The sequence below is a fragment of the Oncorhynchus tshawytscha genome, unplaced genomic scaffold (assembly GCF_018296145.1).
Source record: "Oncorhynchus tshawytscha isolate Ot180627B unplaced genomic scaffold, Otsh_v2.0 Un_contig_766_pilon_pilon, whole genome shotgun sequence".
In the NCBI taxonomy this organism is placed as follows: domain Eukaryota; kingdom Metazoa; phylum Chordata; class Actinopteri; order Salmoniformes; family Salmonidae; genus Oncorhynchus; species Oncorhynchus tshawytscha.
Genome location: NW_024609833.1, coordinates 1755930 through 1777421, shown reverse-complemented (window position 1 = coordinate 1777421; position 21492 = coordinate 1755930). Strand labels below are relative to the sequence as shown.

At 40.4% G+C, this 21492-nt stretch overlaps 1 protein-coding gene across 14 annotated transcripts in view; it reads right to left on the bottom strand.

Moving 5' to 3' along the window:
- The window catches only part of LOC112248903 (far upstream element-binding protein 3), a 92766-nt gene extending 77886 nt beyond the window's left edge, over nucleotides 1-14880 (bottom strand). For 10 of the 14 annotated variants that reach the window (XM_024418327.2, XM_042319566.1, XM_042319568.1 and 7 more), the window contains exons 1-2: nucleotides 14747-14880; nucleotides 8132-8243 (exon numbers count right to left, since the gene is read on the bottom strand). In XM_024418327.2, coding sequence (XP_024274095.1) covers nucleotides 8132-8243; nucleotides 14747-14842 — 208 coding nt within the window. In that variant the 5' untranslated portion in view covers nucleotides 14843-14880. The remainder of the gene's footprint in view (nucleotides 1-8131; nucleotides 8244-14746) is intronic. The other 4 variants (XM_042319573.1, XM_042319574.1, XM_042319577.1 and 1 more) reach the window with 1 other exon arrangement.
- Between the last annotated feature and the right edge of the window lie 6612 nt (nucleotides 14881-21492).

Genomic DNA, 21492 nt, shown 5'->3' with positions numbered 1-21492 from the left:
GTGGAAACACGTTTTCTGGAGTGATGAATCATGCGTCACCATCTGGCAGTTCAACGGACAAACCTGAGTTTGGCGGATGCCAGGAGAATGCTACCTGCCCCAATGTATAGTGCCAAGTGTACAGTTTGGTGGTTGAGAAATAATGATTGTTTGGTGGTTGAGGAATAATGATCTGGGGCTGTTTTTAATGGTTCGGGCTAGGCCCCTTAGTTCCAGTGAAGGTAAATCTTAACGGAAAAGGGCCTTCCCCAAACTGCATACAATGACATTCTAGACGATTCTGTGATTCCAACTTTGTGGCAACAGTTTCTGTTTCAGAATGACAATGCCCCAGTGCGATGTCCATACAGAAATGGTTTGTCGTGATCAATGTGGAAGAACCTGACCGGCCTGCACAGAGGCCAGACCTCAACCCCATTGAACAACTTTGGGATGCATTGGAAAGCCGACTGCGAGCCAGGCCTAATCGCTCAACATTAGCCACCGACCTCATTAATGATCATGGCTGAATGAAAGCAAGTCCCCTCAGCAACGTTCCAACCCATATGAGTGGAGTCTGTTATAGCAGCAAAGGGGGGACCAACTCCATATCAATGTCCATGATTTTGGAATGAGATGTTTGACGAGCAGGTGTCGACATACAGATTATCTTTCACTCACATTTCTATGCGAATTTGGACGGGCCACTCAAAAAGTTGAAAAAGCTTTTTTTTTGTACATAATGATTCCTATGACCGAAAAAAGCTTCTGGACATCAGAACAATGATCAATCACTAACCTCGATTTAGATGGTTTCTACTTCAACGAGTCGGCGGTGCAAGACATACTGCTCACCAAAACTACATTGGCAAATAAATAATCTGCCTCTACCCTCTGTTCTATTGGCGAACTGAAGAACTGTAATATCCTATGTTTCTCTGAGACTTCTAGCTGGTTTTTCTATGCATCGTCAAGACCGTATTGCAGCATCGGGTAAGGTTGGGGGGGTGTGTCTTTGTTAAAACTTCTTAGGGCTAGGCCCCTTTTTTCTCCACTTCCTGTCTGAATGACGTGCCCAAAGTAAACTGCCTGTAGCTCAGGCCCTGAAGCCAGGATATGCATATAATTGGAACCATTGGAAAGAAAACACTTTGAAGTTTGTAGAAATGTTAAAATAATGTAGGATAATATAACACAATAAAAATGGTAGGAGAAAATAAAGAAAAACCAACCAGAATTTTTTTGAGAGACTCTTAGAATTGCAAGAGAAAGGTATTGAAAATTAGCTCCCTGGATGCAATTCCTATGGCTTACACAGGGTGTCAGCAGACAATGATCAAGGTTTCAGGCCTGTAACTTTAAAAACAAATAAGAAACATCAGTTGAGGTACACAGTCTTGGAAAATCATGTTTGCGCGCGCCATGAAGACATTACGCACCTGCTAAAATCGGTTTCCTATTGAACATACTTCTTTCCGAAATGAATATTATAGTTCAATTACATTTTAGGGTATCTGAGGAGTAAATAGAAACTTATTTTGACTTGTTGAAACAGTTAAGGGGTAGATTTTCTGATTCCTTTCTCTGCCTGTTGAACGAGTGGATACCTCAAATTGATGGCGCCAACTAAACTGCCTTTTTGGGAAATAAAGAAGAATTTTATATGACAAAATGACACTACATGTTTTAGCTGGGACCCTTTGGATGACAAATCAGAGGAGGATTTTCAAAAAGTCAGTCAATATTTATTTTAATCGTTATTTGTGAATGTATGAACCCTGTGCCGGTGGAAAAATATTTTGATGTGGGGTGCCGTCCTCAAACAATCGCTTGGCATGTTTTTGCTGTAATAGCTATCAGACAGTTCAGTTAGATTAACATGAATTTAAGCTTTCAGCTGATATAAGACACTTATATGTACATAAATGTTTAAAATCCATAATATTTATGATCATTTATTTGAATTGCACGCCCTCCAGTTTCACCGGAAGTTGTCTCGCTAGCGGGACTCCTATCCCTAAGCAATTTTTTAAGAACAGCTGGTGGGCAATCTCTAATATTAAGGAAGTCTCAAGGTCAAAGTTAGAATACCCCATGTTAAGCTACTATTTACCAAGAGAATGTATCTATATTTTTCCTATCACCACAAACTGATGTTGGCAACCAGACCACACTCAACAAGCTGTATCGGGCAATTAGTAAACAAGAAAATGCTCATCCAGTGGCTAATGATTTTAATGGAGGGAAACTAAAAATCAATTTTACCTCATTTCTACCAGCATGTCACCTGTGCAACTAGAGAAGACAAAAAAAACTCTAGATCACCTTTACTCCACACACAGAAACACATACAAGCTCTCCCTCGCCCTCCATTTAGCAAATCTGACCATAAATCTATTTTAAGCTAAGCTTCAAGGTCTGTTTCGCTAGCAGAGACTGGAATATGTTCTGGGATTCATCCAACGGGTTTGAGGAGTTTACCACATAAATCACCGGCTTCATTAACCCTCAAGTCTATTTCTGTCTGTTTAAGCTAGAGATATCCTTTCGCATCTGCGATGTAAGGTGGCTGAGCTACAGCGGTGTGTCTCAGACCATGATGTCCCGAAAATCGGTCTTATCACAAAAACGTCTGTAGCGTCCGAACAGTTTGGCCTACAACCTATTATGGCCTCTCTATCGAAAGGAGAGTCTCTCACGAACAGGTACATGCCAACTCCATATTAATGCCCATGATTTTGTAATGACATGTTCGACGAGCAGGTGTCCACATACTTTTGGTGTATATATGGAAGTAGTTTAGTGCCTAAAAAAGGGGGGTAAATATGTTCCCACAAATGTCCTGGTCTTTTTTATATAACCTTTTTCAGGATGCTGTCTTTCAAAGATAATTTGTAAAAATCCAAATAACTTCACAGATCTTCATTGTAAAGGGTTTAAACACTGTTTCCCATGCTTGTTCAATGAACCATAAACAATTAATGAACATGCACCTGTGGAACGGTCATTAACCTGTTGAAAATAGGGGGCACTATTTTCATTTTTGGAAAAATAACGTTCCCAAAGTAAACAGGCTATTTTGTCAGGACAAGATGCTAGAATATGCATATAATTGACAGCTTAGGATAGAAAACACTCTAAAGTTTCCAAAACTGTAAAAATATTGTATGTGAGTATAACAGAACTGATATTGCAGGCGAAAGCCTGAGAAAAATCCAATCAGGAAGTGACTCATGTTTTGAAAGCTCTGCGTTCCGATGAGTCCCTATTGAGCAGTGAATGGGCTATCAACCAGATTCTTTTTTCTACGTATTCCCCAAGGTGTTACAGCATTTTGACGTAGTTTCACGCCTTTATGTTGAAGAATAAGCGTAAGCGACTACATTGCGTAAGTGTCCGGCTGAGGCCTCTCAGAGTAATTCTTGCGTAATAGACAGAGGTAGCTATTTTTCCTCCCGGTCTTACTGAAAATACAGCTGTCCCGGTTGATATATTATCGAATAGATATTTGAAAAACACCTTGAGGATTGATTATAAACAACCATGTTTGCCATGTTTCTGTCGATATTATAGAGCTAATTTGGAATATTTTTCGGCGTTGTCGTAACCGCAATTTCCGGTCGAATTCTCAGCCAAACGTGAAGAACTAACGTAGTTATTTCAGCTACAAAAATAATATTTTTGGAAAAAAGGAACATTTGCTATCTAACTGGGAGTTTTGTGAGTGAAAACATCCAAAGCTCATCAAACGTAAACTATTTAATTTGATTGCTTTTCGTGACCAGGTTGCTATCGATAAACTTACACAAATGCTTGTCTTGCTTTGACTGTAAAGCATATTGTCAAAATCTGAGATGACAGGGTGATTAACAAAAGGCTAAGCTGTGTTTCACTATATTTCATGAATATGAATATTTTCTAGAAAATATTTTTTGTCCGTTGCGTTATGCTAATTACTGTGGTTGATGACAACGCTCCCGGATCCGGGATGGGTAGATCCAATTAAGACAAACAGCTTACAGACGGTAGGCAATTAAGGTCAAAGTTATGAAAACCTAGGACACTAAAGAGGCCTTTCTACTGACTCTGAAAAACACCAAAAGCAAGATGCCCAGGGTCCCTGCTCATCTGCGTGAATGTGCCTTAGGCATGCTGCAAGGAGGCATGAGGACTGCAGATGTGGCAAGGGCAATAAATTGCAATGTCCGTACTGTGAGACGTCTAAGACAGCGCTACAGGGAGACAGGACGGACAGCTGATCGTCCTCGCAGTGGCAGACCATGTGTAAAAACACCTGCACAGGATCGGTACACCCGAACACCACACCTGCGGGACAGATACAGGATGGCAACAACAACTGCCTGAGATACACTAGGAATGCACAATCCCTTCATCAGTGCTCACACTGTCCGCAATAGGCTGAGAGAGGCTGGACTGAGGGCTTGTAGGCCTGTTGTAAAGCAGGTCCTCACCAGACATAACCGGCGACAACGTCGCCTATGGGCACAAAGCCACCCTCGCTGGACCAGACAGGACTGGCAAAAAGTGCTCTTCACTGACGAGTCGTGGTTTTTTTCTCACCAGGGGTGATGGTCGAAGGAATGAGAGGTACACTGAGGCCTGTACTCTGGAGCGGGACCGATTTGAAGGTGGAGGGTCTGTCATGGTCTGGGGCGGTGTGTCACAGCATCATCGGACTGAGCTTGTTGTCATTGCAGGCAATCTCAACGCTGTGCGTTACAGGGAAGACATCCTCCTCCCTCATGTGGTACCCTTCCAGCAGGCTCATCTTGACATGACCCTCCAGCATAACAATGCCACCAGCCATACTGCTCGTTCTGTGCGGGATTTCCTGCAAGACAGAAATGTCAGTGTTCTGCCATGGCCAGTGAAGAGCCCGGATCTCAATCCCATTGAGCACGTCTGGTACCTGTTGGATCGGAGTGTGAGGGCTAAGGCCATTCCCCCCAGAAACGTCTGGGAACTTGCAAGTGCCTTGGTGGAAGAGTGGGGTAACATCTCACAGCAAGAAATGGCAAATCTGGTGCAGTCCATGAGGAGATGCACTGCAGTACTTCATGCAGCTGGTGGCCACACCAGATACTGACTGTTACTTTTGACCCCAGCCTTTGTTCAGGGACACATTACATTTCTGTTAGTCACATGTCTTTTTCAGTTGTTGAATCTTGTTATGTTCATACAAATATTTACACATGTTAAGATTGCTGAAAAATAAACACAGTTGACAGTGAGAGGACATTTATTTTTTCCCCTGGAGTTTTACATCTCTCATATATAGGACAAACTTCCTTTTTGGACCATCTGTTTTTCCATTGGTTATTCAAAGTGTTCCTGTGGGCTAATAACATAAATGTTTATATATATATTATACCTAAAGGGGTCTTAAAATTCCAAACTGAATATCTAAATGATCTGAGATTACAACCCCCCGTGCATTGACGATATCTTTTAATTGGCTAAATATATTCTAAATGGTCAGAAAATTTGTTTTTGCATAGTGTGACACTATTAGAAGACTATCCCTAGCTGATGGGAACTTTTACAGTAGGTGCCTCACAAGGAAGGTGGCTTAGGTCTCAGAGATTTATGGAGGATTTCCATTGTAGCAAACCAGCGGTTCATGGATTTCAAATTGTACATTTTTCTCTCTCTCCGACAGACAATACACAGACAGTAATCCAGTCGGGTGTCATTGGCTACAGTCAGTTCCAGTAGGACCACATTTAAACAGTATTTAATCTTCCAACTCAGTATGGATCTTCCCACGATCAGCCTGGCAGGCCCCCAAAATGGACAAATAAAAAGAAGTGACTTAGAGGAGCAGCGGGATAGTGCCATCATAGCAAACAATGGCATTTGTCACTCAAATCCAACTTTCCTTAGCTTGGCTTTTTAAGACTGTACGCTTTTCCATCGCCACAGGATAGGGCGTCCAGTGCAGGAGAACTGGCCAACTCTTATACCCTTTTCACACTGTCATGCTGGCTCTGATATTTTCTTTTCACATTGTCCTGGTTACAGCAACGACGGTGCATGCGTAACGAGGCCAGTGCAGTACAACTTGGCTCAGCTCAGTAGTGTCAAAATGCTGATTGTTTGGGATCTCAAATACAAATCTCTACCCCATTGCTATGGTCCATTCGACAACTCCCATATGTTTTCAGACTCAATGACATTTGTATTAAGATTAAATTGATGAAGATGTCTCTAAACTGTTGCCCCTTATCATCTTCATACCTAGCTTAGATTGGGTTGTGGATGAATGGATTTGTGATGAAGAAAATAAAAACTGTAATACTGAATAAATACCTTTGGATCCTGACAGATTACCAGGGTCCAAAGGTAGAAAATTGCTACCTTGGAATAATATTCAAATCTATGTTTTATGTACATAAAAGGGTTGCACATTTTGGGGAATATTCAGAGGTGGAATTGAACTTTAATTAAATTAGTTAACTCTCCACATGGGATGATTTCACTAAACAACAAAAGGAAATATTGAATGATCCCCAATGATCCAGCGCATCGCCCAAAAACGTTTTCAACATACATCTGTAAAATGATAGTCTTGAAACTAAAGCTTTGGTTGTCTTCTTCTCAAGCTTCCATGTCTTCTCCCTGGACCTCAATGTCCACCTCTGAACATCAGACTCTGAGGCCTCATCTTCACTGTCCAATCTTGTTGAGGATGGTACGCTGTCAGGCTCGAAAAAGCCTCAGATTGCTACCAATTTTTCAACCCTTGTATTGGTCAGCCTGTTGCATGCTTTGGTGAGTGTGTTCCCAAACAAGGACCAGTTGCGCTCTGATGCGGCTGATGTTGGTGGGATTTGGAGGATGATGGAGGCAAAAGGGGAAAGAACCTCAGATCCACAAAGTCCCTTCCACCAGCTGGCTGATGGATATGTTGGCACAACTGCCATATTGCATCTCAATCCCAAAGCCCTTGCTTGGAAGTGTACTTCGCCAGACTGCCAAGAACCATGACCTCATCCATCATCCAAGGTGGCGAGACATGGTAGTGATGGCACTATAGGCCTTGTTGATCTCTGCACCAGACAGCATGCTCTTGCCAGCATACTTGGGGCCCAACATGTAGGCCGTGGCGTGTATAGGCTTCAGGCAGAAGTCTTCACGCTTTTTGATATATTTTAGAAGTGCAGTTTCCTCTGCTTGGAGCAACAGTGAAGTGGGCAGGGCAGTACGGATTTCTTCTCTTTCATCTGCAAGCAGAGTCTGAACATCAGACAGGATGGCATTGTCTCCCTCCATCTGTGCAATGGCTACTGCTATAGGTTTCAGGAGTTTCAGGCTGCTTACCACTCCCTCCCAAAATACATCATCCAGGAGGATCCTCTTGATGGGGATGTCCATATCGGCAGACTGTGATATGGCCATTTCATAGAGAGACTCCTTCCCCTCCAGGAGACTGTCAAACATGATGACAACACCACCCCAACAGGTGTTGCTGGGAAGCTTCAATGTGGTGCTCTTATTCTTCTCACTTTGCTTGGTGAGGTAGATTGATGCTATAACTTGAAGACCCTTCACATACCTAACCATTTCCTTGGCTCTCTTGTAGAGTGTATCCATCGTTTTCAGTGCCATGATTTCCTTGAGGAGCAGATTCAATGCATGAGCAGCACAGCCAATGGGTGTGATGTGAGGGTAGGACTCCTTCACTTTAGACCATGCAGCCTTCATGTTCGCAGCATTGTCTGTCACCAGTGCAGATACCTTCTGTGGTCCAAGGTCATTGATGGCTGCATTCAGCTCATCTGCAATGTAGAGACCAGTGTGTCTGTTGTCCCTTGTGTCTGTGCTCTTGTAGAATACTGGTTGAGGGGTGGAGATGATGTAGTTAGTTATTCCTTGCCCACAAACATTCAACCACTCATCAGAGATGATTGCAATACAGTCTGCTTTCTCTATGATTTTCTTGACCTTCACTTGAACTCTGATGAACTCTGCATCCAGCAAATGAGTAGATAAAGCATGTCTGATTGGTGACTAATCTTTCATGGACTCGTTTCAAGGTAAAAAAGTTAAGACATTGTGAAAACCTCAGGAAACTATCCCTTTAAAATCGCCGGCAAGAGAAGAATGAAATGGCTAATAGCAACCAGCTTACCTCCGTCTTCCACCGATCGCTTCTGGTCCACATAGCCATACATGGAGGGGTCTACAATAGGGGGGGAACTGTTTAGGTGAGAAATCTGCTCATTCCTCATTTTTCCTGCCATCTGAAATGTGAGGAAAATAATAATTACTTCACATATTTTCTATACAACAGTTCATCCATCCATTGTATTCATTGTTGTTACAATCTGAGAAACATTTCACCAAAAAATTGCTTATTACATTTATCAAAATTGCCAGTCCTATGACCACTAAAGCCCATTCATACGCTACCTTTAGTGACGATAGTATCTTCTGGCCGGGGAAGTTTGTTAAGCGCTCCGACGCTTGTTCTGAACATTAAAATGCATTGCTTGCAGTACGGTTTTGGAAACATAAGGAACATATTGTTCATATCAGCAGGAATTTTTAAAAAACAACAAATTACTACACACCTTTATAGGGTTAGGTTTCCCACACAGCCATATGTCCATGTTACAGTGCTTGTTTATGGAAAGCAGACAGAAGACCCCTGCACATCGACTTGGTACTGGTACCTTGTGTATATAGCCAAGTTTTTGTCACTCATTTTGTATTTATTATTATGAGTTATTATTTCTCAATTCTCTCTCTCTCTGCATCGTTGGGAAGGGCCCGTAGGTATGCATTTCACTGTTAGTCTACATCTTTTGTTTACAAAGCATGTGACAAATAACATTTGATTTGATTGCAGGTTTTAAGCGACTGGCAGATGGGGTGAAAATGGAATGTGATTGATCTGTCAATAGTTTCTATATCAGACACACAGCTGGATGGGCATATGTCCGTTTATGTGTGTGGTACACTAAGGGATGAGCCTACGGCAGGTATAAAGCTGAGTGTGCTGGCTAAACTAACCCACTCCCAGCCAGTAAGGAGCAGGCTGAGTTAATAGCATATTAGACAGGCCTCCCCCTAGCCAGAACCCAATGGGCCAGGGGACGAAGGGTGGGACGGCACCAAGTCTAGCTATTCCTTCATCTTTTACAGACCAGAGATAATAATACAACAGGCCGAAAACAACTGGAGAATCAGAGTGGGCTTGTCTGAAATGCAGTGTGTCATGTAACAGGCCAGCCCAAAGGCTACACTGTCCATGTTACAGTGCTTGTTTATGGAAAACAGAAGCGTGCATGCGCTAATTAGCCATCGGCGACTCAAGAAGACCTGTGTGTAAAGGGAAGACTGGCCCCACAAACGTCTTGTCGCTGAAAAATACTGTTGGCTGCAACTACATTTAGGTGGAGTATTTGTCTGTTTTGACTGCCAGAGCCAATTCGCCTCTAAACAGAACATGTAAGGTCCTTGGACTATAAGGAGTAATGTTAAGCCATTTAGTTCATTATTGGGCTATATGACCACGTCAGGCAATTGCGTCAAAAGCACTTGTAACCATGAGTGCTAGAGCTATTATCTGCTGAACAACACAACAAGGTTGACTCATCGGCAACTGAAATGCCTAAACCAAATAGCCTAACCTTGAGAAATCAAATGACAACCAAGGAAAAAAAATAAAAATAAAAATGTGCAACACTGTATAGAATCATTTTCTGTTGCTCTTATTCACCGTCACGTGCTTTAAAAGACATGGGGACGTTGTGTAAAGTGTAAAGGATTTAATAATGTATCATCTGAGCTTTGAGTAGCCAATGGAGCCATGCAGTTCAACCATTCCCCTTCCAAAAAATGTATTGTCGACACTTGAGATGATTTTGAATCTTTCAGAGGCCGAATTGTTATCACCTCTATCCATGAGTTTTGGGGCCAAAGAGCTAGTTGGTGAGCATTCTGTCAAACAATGTGATAGAGGGTTCAATCAAACAAATCACATATATTTTGCATGAGAGGGAGCATTGTAATATCTACGTTTACCCAAAACCTTTATGTAGCACAAATAGGCATATTATCTATGGAATCTAGTGAAAAAACATAATATAGTACTAAGGTGTTAGGTAACGCGATAAACAATGGACGCTATGCGAGAATTCTACAAAGATAACTGCAGTAATCAAATCAATTTTCACTAAATGTCAACAATTTTGCCGTCAAAATACATAAATCATTTGAAAACATGAATGTGGGAGTTGTCTAAAAATCCCAGTACTGTACGTCATGATATTTACGCAATATGAGCCCAAATTTAAATCAAGCGTCATGCTTAAAACGTTCAAATCTGTGGGACAGCCCTTTTTCTGAATCCTGTGAAATCGGTGTTCATATTTGCTCTTTGCGAATGGTATTCTTCACTATACCAGAATAAGATTGATGTGACATTGTATTGCCAACAAGTGTTGGAAAGTCCTGAGTGTGTTCTACGGTCATCAAACATACTTTGGACTGAAATATAAGGTTAAATGTTCTCAGAGACACTGAAAAAACATAGCAGGTTACAAAGTAGAGCTTCGTAGCTACGTTTTGATGATGGGTTGTCAGGGATTGGTCCAAATTCACCATTCGCCACCCCCATTTCCATGACCTGTGCTAGCTTGCTAGCTGTGTGGGAGAGCCTGATACCGTTGTAACGTGCCATTTAAAAAAAAACATTTTTATTTTTTTTACCTTTATTTAACTAGGCAAGTCAGTTAAGAACAAATTCTTATTTTCAATGACGGCCTAGGAACAGTGGGTTAACTGCCTGTTCAAGGGCAGAACGACAGATTTTGTACCTTGTCAGCTCAGGGATTTGAACTTGCAACCTTTCGGTTACTAGTCCAATGCTCTAACCACTAGGCTACACTGCCACCCCATTGCAGCTGTATTGAACCAAAAGCAATTTTTGTGACTGATGGTTTTATTCTTTCAAGTAAAAACTACAATAACAGTGGCTACAGCCCTACAATCAATAAAAACATAGCTAAATATCAGTGAATTGAAAATGTGTCCTAACTATCTTTCTGTGCAGCTGGCTCGCAGAGAGCTCACCAAATGTCTCTTACTGGAAATGGTGGAGTTTATCCTCCCATCACCAATGTAACGCATCAACACCAAAAAATACATTACAATGTAACCCAACTCAGGTGTAGACCTACCTTAAACTGTGTTACAGTTTAGACTTGTGTGTGAGAAGTGTGTGTCTGTGCTAGCCTAACACAGACATACCCAGCCTATGTGTGATGTGTGTTAGAGATGCACGATATATCAGTGAACATATCGGAATCGGCCGATAAAAGCTCAAAATGCCAACATCGGTATCGGCTGATGTCTAGTTCAACGCCCGATTTGCAAAACCGATGTCAAAGCTGACGTGCATACCTGTATAACGAAGGTACATGACGTAACGACGCCACGTACAATTTTGCTCTATACGTGCAACACAGCATTCCTAAACTAGCCCACAATGTCTGCTGTGTGGATCAAGCAGTCAACAAGTCAAGCAGTCATTTGAAAGAGTAAGACCATTTCAGAGACATCTCAAAGGCGAAATCCATTAAAGCCAAGATAATGGAATTCATTGCCCTTGACAATGAACCGTTCTCTGTCATGCGTGATGTTGACTTTCGCCGACTGGTCGAGCACCGGTACCACTACCAAGTGCGCTATTTTTCAGATGTTGCCCTACTGGAGTTACACAGTAATAGCGTCACTGCTAGTAGCTTCACGATATACATACTATGGAACACCGTTTGAGTCTTTGCATGTCAAAAAAGATACAGTAGCACTGTCAAAGCTGTACAAAAAAAGTCAGCAAACACCGGCCACGAACAATGTGTTTGCAATACAGAGTTGGTAATAAAGCATAATTTGTTCGACCACAACTTCTGGGGTAGCTAGCTTTAGCTTGGTACCTAGCTAGCACCAATACAACCAGCCTGAAAACAATGACCAGAAGAAACTGCAGTCATTTTCATTACTCTTAGCAATGATTTAGGAATCCTTGTGAGTAAGTATTAGCTAGGTTGTAACTTGAGGTTCACCTATTGAAATTGAACTTCAGTTCATGAAAATAAATAGCTACAACTAACTATAGCTACTAAAACAGATTATGTATTTTTTCTATGTTTTTAGGGAAGAACATTGTTTGCATCCATGAGCTAGCTAGGTTTTTTTATAGCCAGCACTGTAGGTGTGCGAGACAACTTTATCACCATCATAGCACACATATCGATTAATCGTTGTGACATTTGAAATACAAGTGAGTGTAATCAATGTGTAATAACTACTTTTAAAAAAATGTATGAATGCATTAAATTATTATGTGACGTGCAGTCATATTCAGGTCCTGATTGGTCAACAAACTTATTTGACAAGTCAAAGTCAAGTAAACACAGCAAGTAAGTGAAATAAATAGGTTTTGATTATGTTTTACTAGTAATGGGGACATTAGTAAATGCCAACAAAATACCTTTTTTGTCTGTGTGGTGTTTGTGTAACCTTTATTTAACTAGGCAAGTCAGTTAAGAACAAATTCTTATTTACAATGACGGCCTACCCCCAGCCTATGGGACTCCCAATCACGGCCAGACATGATACAGCCTGGATTCGAACAAGGGACTGTAGTGACACCTGTTGCACTGAGATGCAGTGCCTTAGACCGCTTCATCCATGTGTGTGTTAACTATTTAACTGTACTAGAATGCTTAAAAGGCCACTAAAATATTTAATATCGGTTATCGGTATCAGTTCTTTTGGCAAGGAAACTATCAGATATCGGTATCGGCCAAAAATGTCATATCAGTTCATCACTAGTGTGTGTGGGGATGCTGAGAAGTGTGTGTCTGTGTTAGACTGTGTGTAGGTGGCACAGGCACAGGGTTGGGCGTATTATTTTGCACTAGGCCTAATCAGTTGGCCTACTGAATAGAACATTACTGTGATATATACAGCCTAGCAGTTACTAATTGGTAAATAGTATCCCTGCTTTTTGTTCATGATTATGTAATCTCAATTATATGTCCTCCATTACCATCCCAGGTGCGTGCGCGGGCTGCACCTTACTCCTCAGTATAAACTCCCAGTTCCGCATAAAACAGCAATACTTAATTTCATTCCATACAAATGAATTAGCATAATATGTATCTAATTTGCATAAAGCAGTATACAAAGTTGTATTCTAATTTCATAAATTGTTACCCACTCTGTTTTTCATCAACCATGAAGATTTGTTAATATGACCACCCTACTTCAAATTATTGGGCTTAAATGACTGAAATGACGTATTCCGTAATGCCTAATTAGTAGCCACCCCATCTGAAGTACATCTTTAGCATAATATAGCATTTTAAACTTTTTTTTTTAGGGGGGGGGGGGTCATCTCTGTGTTCTACAGCAATTCTGACCACCCGATCTTATGACTAGCCGATCTTGTGTTTTTGGACAAAAGGTGTTGAATTTAAGAATCCAGACAGGTTATTTGGTGCTTTATTGACAAGGGATCAACATTGGCCTGTCCTTTTACGATCTATTTTAAATAAGATATCTCAGAATTTGTCAATCCTATCCTCATGATATAAAATGTTCTGTGTTCCTGGGAAGCTTCTCTATAACATGGAATACAAAGTATATAACATGGAATACAAAGTATAACACAAAAACCACAGTTTAATTTTGTCCTCTAAAACAGTGTTTTTAATGGGCCGTTGGTGTCTTGAGTAAAAAAAAAAATGTTTTTAAATCTCTACTCCAGTCTGAACTATTTAAACCATATTGAAGTGTAGAAATTATAATTCATTTAATCTCTTAACAATTTTTCTTCAATCACAGTATTTTCAATATATAGCTATTTTTGGTTGATTTTGGTCTCAAACCAGTGAGTTAACATTCCTCAAGAATATCAACATAAGTAATTGCTGACAGTGGAAGAGGTGGAAATGTTGTTCCTTTGTCATATAATTGCTACATTTACTATAAATATAGCATCAAAAATAGTTTTCCAGATTGAATTCTGGCGATGCGAATATTGGTTCAAGACTGAGACAACCTGGTTCAATTTGGGTCAGGAGTCTAACACCCTAATACTAGTGACAATTTACCCTTACCTGCTCTTTAATCGGGTTCCTAACTAGACACACCAGCACAGTGCATAATATGGTGCTTGCCAGTTACATAATGGAGCCTACTTGCACGGGGGGCAATTGAGTCAATGATGTTTACAACTGGGAAACAATATGGATAACGATCTGTTTAAAAACGTGTGGGTGTGTTTGGAATCTTTGCCTACTTGTCACGGATTGTTATGGGTTTGAGAGCACGGTCACACAGTTCGACCCCAGAACTTCAGTGACTGAACAACAAGTTGCATTTGGACACGTGTGGAAAACGTAGCTAGCTACTGTAGCGATCTTAACATAACTTAACTTGCAAGACTTCGTGGTAACAACACGGTAAACTACATAAAAACATCGTTTCCAGGCGTGACCTGTTGCAGCCAAAATGAACACACGCGAGTACTCATTGCAAACTCGAAACTATTGTGGTTGTCAACTAGCTTAGAATGTTAGCTAGCTGGCTAGGTCGCTGGCTAGTGTTTTTCATGAACACATAGCACAAGCTGCAGAGATGGGCGAGTTAAAATAAAAGTTATTTATTAGTCGTTTAAAAGGCCTAGCTCAACCTCAGTTGATTCCTTCACGAATTCCTCTACTCCTATTACCTGTCGGGCCCGATGTAAAGCGTGGGCGAAGCCGTCAGCTTTCATTCCGGACTGAGCAACGGAGGCCTGTCCCTGCACCAACTCCGCCATCATCATCTCCACCCAGACTTCTCGGTTGTAAATAGTTACCACAGCCACAAAGTCAGAATTGGCTATTGTAAAAAAAAAATAAAAAAAAAATTCACTTTTGTCTTAATTTAAGGTTAGGCACAGGGTTATCGGTTTGGTTAATGTTAGGTTTATAATCACATTGTGGGGATTAGCTATAATTGTGTACTTTGTAGCTGTGATAACCAGTGACGGCCAGACTGCTCAATTGTTGGACGCGTTCGAGTAAATCACTTTTGTCAGGGCTGCAGTACAAACACTTAAGACACACCCTCGTCCACTTACGCTAGCCTTATGCCCTTGGGGGAATCCCCGTCGCCATCTTGGACGGTGGTCCAAATGATTAGCCAAACAAGGGAAATTTGCAACCTAAGCCCTCGTTCTTAGTCGGTTTTGCGAGTGTACAATTATGTTAACTCAGGGGCCAGAACCGCCCCATAATCCGCTAATAAAAATCCATAATTTAAAAACAACATCACTGGAGAAGTCAACATACAAGTGTAAGTAAAAACGAACGCAAATAAATTAGAAACTGTGATACTGATGCACATGACGGCACAAACGTCTCGTTAAAAAGTACATATGTTTTTGTTTTGGTAATCTTTTGGAAATTGTAGAAAAACATTTTCCTTCTTCAGAAGTTCCAGCTAGGCAGGCTAACGTTAGTTAGCTAATTAATGTGCTGGCTATCATAGTGTAGGCTTATATTAATAATTATATATTTAATATAAGTATACATGCACTCATAATTGACTGTAGCTCATAAAGCACCCAGCTACCAGTGGCTGAAAACACAATCACGGGATGAACGAGTGACGAATTTCCGGCCAAGGCTGGTCTGGAAATTGTCCGATTCCCACCTACTGCATGAACTTCACATAAATCATGTGATCAGAGGTTATGCCGTTTTGACAGCAAGCCGACTGTAATGGCGCGTTCAAGACAACTGGAAACTGAAAAATACAAGGTCAGATCATGACGTTAGTGAAATTCATGTCGGAGCTCTAGAAAGAGACCCGAGTTCCCGAGTGGGAATTCCGAGTTGGATGACCGTTTAAAACGAATTTTCTCAGTCGGAGCTCGTTTTTTCTGAGTTCCCGGTTGTGTTGAAATCTCGGAAGTGTTCCCAGTTGTTTTGAACATGGCACAAGTTTTTTGCAGTTGCTCGTAATATTCACCCTGCAGCCATCGCTTGCCTTGTGGGAGGCTCTATTGTCAACCAATCATGTGGGTGATTTTGTTTGACGCACGCGGACATGACCAAAGACGTGACTGAAACAGGAACCAATTTTGCCGCAGTTCGTAAAATAGGCCTACAGTGGATATGTGCAAATTAATGTGATAATTTATTGTACAATGTGCACGTTTTCAGTTTGCGGGTGTGTGTGTTATATGAGTTGGAGACATGTTTATTTGTAGGCTACATTATAAAGATAGACTTTTATTCACAATGGCAATACAAGCCTTGCTTGGAAAAAAACATAATTAACCTGGTTTCCATACAGCCATTTCATGCAGATTAATTACCTGACTCATGAAAAAAGTAATGACCAGGCTGATGGAAACACAATATGCTGGTACAATTTTATAAATGCTGACAGACAATTTGTTCGACATGGTAGGATCTTTTTGTGTCTGTAACATTATTTATGCGAGAAATGGCGGTAGAAATGCCTTTATACGAAAATATCTTGCAGTCACTCGAATCACTGCAGCACTTAACAAAGAGCAACAGTCAGTTTCAGAATGGGTGGCAAGAATAAGTTATTCCTAAATATTTCAAAAACATTGTATTTGGGACAAATCATTCACTAAGCCCTAAACCTCAACTAAATATTGTAATTAATAATGAGGAAATTGAGCGAGTTGAGGAGATTAAATTTAACCCTAGATTGTACATTTATGGTCAGAACATATTGATGCAACAGTAGCTAAGATGGTGAGATGTCTGTCCATAATAAATCGCTACTCTGCCTTCTTAACAACAATACCAGAAACAATACTGCCCAGTCGTGTGATCAGGTGCTACAAAGAGGGACTTGGGAAAATTACAACTAGCCCAGAACAGTGCAGCAAGGTTGTCCCTTATATGTACATGTAGAGCTAACATTAATAATATGCATGTTAATCTCTCATGGCTCAAAGTAGAAGAGAGATGGACTTCATTACTACTTGTTTTGTAAGAAGTATTGATTTGTTGAATGCACCGAGCTGTCTGTTTAAACTACTAGCACACAGCTCGAACACCCATGCATATTGTGATAATGGCGCCGGAGGGAATGGCTGCTGTTTTATGGCCTCTAAACCAACTGTGCTATTTTGTTTGTTTTTTCGCATTGTTTGTAACTTATTTCGTACATAATGTTGCTGCTACCGTCTCTTATGACCGAAAGTAGCTTCTGAACATCAAAACATCGATTACTCACCTTGGCTGCTCTTTAATTATTTGTTACTTTTATTTCTGAATATTTTTTTTTGTATTTTTCTTAACTGCATTGTTGTTTAAGGGCTTGTACGTAAGCATTTCACTGTTCTATTCGGCGCATGTGACAAATAGCATTTGATTTGATACCCCACAAGACATGCCACCAAAGTTCTCTTCACAGTACCCAAGTCCAGAACAGACTATGGGAGGCACACAGTACTACATAGAGCCATGGCTACATGGAACTCTATTCCACATAAAGTAACTCACACAAGCAGTAAAATCAGATACATAGAATAATTTTTTAAATAAAATACACCTTATGGAACAGCGAGGACTGTGAAGAGTCACACACTGAGATACAAACACACATAACATACACACTATGTGCACTTGGATTGTGTGTTGTAGTGGCCTGAAGGGACATACTTAATGTATTTTGAAATCTGTTTTAAAATCTATTAATTGTTACATATTTTTATTATGATACAGTTGAAGTCGGAAGTTACACTTAGTTTGGAGTCAATAAAACTTGTTTTTCAACCACTCCACAAATTTCTTGTTAACCAACTTGCCAAAACTATAGTTTGTTAAGACATCTACTTTGTGCACGAGGCAAGTAATTTTACCAACAATTGTTTACAGGCAGATTATTTCACTTATAATTCACTGTATCACAATTCCAGTGGGTCAGAAGTTTACATACACTCAGTTGAAAATTCCAGAAAACTATGTCATGGTTTTTGAAGCTTCTGATAGGCTAATTGATGTCATTTGAATCAATTGGATGTATTTCAAACTCTGTGCCTCTTTGCTTGACATCATGGGAAAATCAAAAGAAATCAGCCAAGCCCTCATAAAAAATATTGGAGACCTCCACGCTCTGCATCATCATTGGGAGCAATTTCCAAGAGCCTGAAGGTTCCAAGTTTATCTGTACAAATAATAGTACGCAAGTATAAACACCATGGGTCCACGCAGCCGTCATACCACTCAGAAAGGAGACGCGTTCTGTCCTAGAGATGAACGTACTTTGGTGTGAAAAGTGCAAATCAATCCCAGAGCAACAGCAAAGGACCTTGTGAAGATGCTGGAGGAAACGGGTACAAAAGTATCTATATCCACAGTAAAACAAGTCCTATATCGAGATAACCTGAAAGGCCGCTCAGCACGGAAGAAGCCATTGCTCCACAACCGCCATAAAAAAGCCAGACTACGGTTTGCAACTGTACATGGGGACAAAGATCATACTTTTTGGAGAAATGTCCTCTGGTCTGATGAAACAAAAATAGAACTATTTTGCCATAATGACCATCGTTATGTTTGGAGGGAAAACGGGGAGGCTGGTAAGCTGAAGAACACCATCCCAACCGTGAAGCACGGGGGTGGCAGCATCATGTTGTGGGGGTGCTTTGCTGCAGGAGGGATTGGTGCACTTCACAAAATAGATGGCATCATGAGGTAGGAAAATTAGGTGGATATATTGAAGCAACATCTCAAGACATCAGTCAGGAAGTTAAAGCTTGGTCGCAAATGGGTCTTCCAAATGGACAATGACCCCAAGCATACTTCCAAAGTTGTGGCAAAATGGCTTAAGGACAGAAAAGTCAAGGTATTATAGTGGCCATCACAAAGCCCTGACCTCAATCCTAAAGAAAATTTGTGGGCAGAACTGAAAAGCATGGCCTACATACAGTGGGGCAAAAAAGTATTTAGTCAGCCACCAATTGTGCAAGTTCTCCCACTTAAAAAGATGAGAGAGGCCTGTAATTTTCATCATAGGTACACTTCAACTAGTACAGACAAAATGAGAAAAAAATCCAGAAAATCACATTGTAGGATTTTTAATGAATTTATTTGCAAATTATGGTGGAAAATAAGTATTTGGTCACCTACAAACAAGCAAGATTTCTGTCTCTCACAGACCTGTAACTTCTTCTTTAAGAGCGTCTTCTGTCCTCCACTCGTTACCTGTATTAATGGCACCTGTTCACAACCTCAAACAGTCACACTCCAAACTCCACTATGGCCAAGAGCAAAGAGCTGTCCAAGGACACCAGAAACAAAATTGTAGACCTGCACCATGCTGGGAAGACTGAATCTGCAAAAGGTAAGCAGTTTGGTTTGAAGAAATCAACTGTGGGAGCAATTATCAGGAAAAGGAAGACATACAAGACCACTGCTAATCTCACTCGATCTGGGGCTCCATGCAAGATCTCACCCCGTGGGGTCAAAATGATCACAAGAACAGTGAGCAAAAATCCCAGAACCACACGGGGGGACCAAGTGAATGACCTGCAGAGAGCTGGGACCAAAGTAACAAAGCCTACCATCAGTAACACACTACGCCGCCAGGGACTCAAATCCTGCAGTGCCAGACGTGTCCCCCTGCTTAGGCCAGTACATGTCCAGGCCCATCTGAAGTTTGCTAGAGAGCATTTGGATGATCCAGAAGAAGATTGGGAGAATGTCATATGGTCAGATGAAACCAAAATGTGTTTGGAGGACAAAGAATGCTGAGTTGCATCCAAAGAACACCATACCTACTGTGAAGCATGGGGGTGGAAACAGCATGCTTTGGGGCTGTTTTTCTGCAAAGGGACCAGGACGACTGCTCCGTGTAAAGGAAAGAATGAATGGGGCCATGTATCGTGAGATTTTGAGTGAAAACCTCATTCCATCAGCAAGGGCATTGAAGATGAAACATGGCTGGGTCTTTCAGCATGACAATGATCCCAAACACACCGCCCGGGCAACGAAGGAGTGGCTTCGTAAGAAGCATTTCAAGGTCCTGGAGTGGCCTAGCCAGTCTCCAGATCTCAACCCCATGGAAAATCTTTGGATGGAGTTGAAAGTCTGTGTGGCCCAGCAACAGCCCCAAAACATCACTGCTCTAGAGGTGAGCTGTAATTCAATGAATAGCATTCTCAGATAGCTATTCCTTTCGTCCAGGTGGGAAAGGGCAGTGTGGAATGCAATAGAGATTGCATCAAAAACATGTTGACATACTCTGTATATATATCCCAAAATAAATAAATTCTCAATACATTTTAATAGAAAGTTATCAAAAAAAGATAATATCTTGCTACCATGGAAAGGAAAAAACCTGTCTATTTGTGGAAAATCACCCTGATTAACTCTTTAGTCATATCCCAGTTTGCCTATTTGCTTACGGTCTTGCCTACACCTAGCGACCTGATTTTTATTTTTATGAGCAAAAAAGATGACATTTTATTTGGAATGGCAAGCCAGACAAAATTAATTTATTAATTCATTAGGCCTATTTATATAATGAATATAAATTTGGTGGGTAGAAATGATTCAATATTAAAGCATTAGACCTCTCACTAAAGGAGTCAGTCATACAAAAGTTATACTTAAATCCAACCTGGTTCTCTAGCAGATTAGTAAGAATGTCTCACCCCATGTTCAAGAAAGGCCTTTTCCCCCTTAATTCAGATTACAACCTCTCACTTTCGGTTATTTGAAAATGAAACAATCTCCAAAATATAGATATTTTTAAAACGAGCCATAGAAAGTTGGTTGCAATTTCAGTTTAATCCACCAGAAACAAATAATACAGAACAAATAATACAACAAATGTTGTGGTAAAAATCAAATCTACTAACTGATTAAAAAAAACACGTTTTTTTTAACAAATGTTTAAGAAAGGTATAATCCTTGTCAATTATATCATAAATAGGACTGCAACATTACTGCAAAAATGGAAGAGGCAAGTGGAAGGGGGGGGGAGTAAGGTACTTGTCTGTAGGTCCTGCATTAAAGACCAAAATTGCTTAAGGAAAATTGTTATAAATAAAAAAGTATACCAGTTTAATTAGATTTTTTTTAAAGGAACAACAATATTGACAACTGTGCCATATAGATTGCAAAATTTTGGATTTACCGATTCCATGACACATGGTTTATGAACTGCAAAAGGACGCCGGATTCAAAACTTTATTTATTATTATTTATTATACAAAATTGTTGCAACCAATATAATGTTTGTATATATATATATATATATATGTATATATATATGTAATATATATATATATGTGTATATATATGTATATATATATGTATATATATATGTGTATATATATGTATATATATCTATATATATATATAGATCCTCACTGAACTTCTGGAGAGAGTTTGCTGCACTGAAAGTAAAGGGGCTGAATAATTTTGCACGCCCAATTTTTCA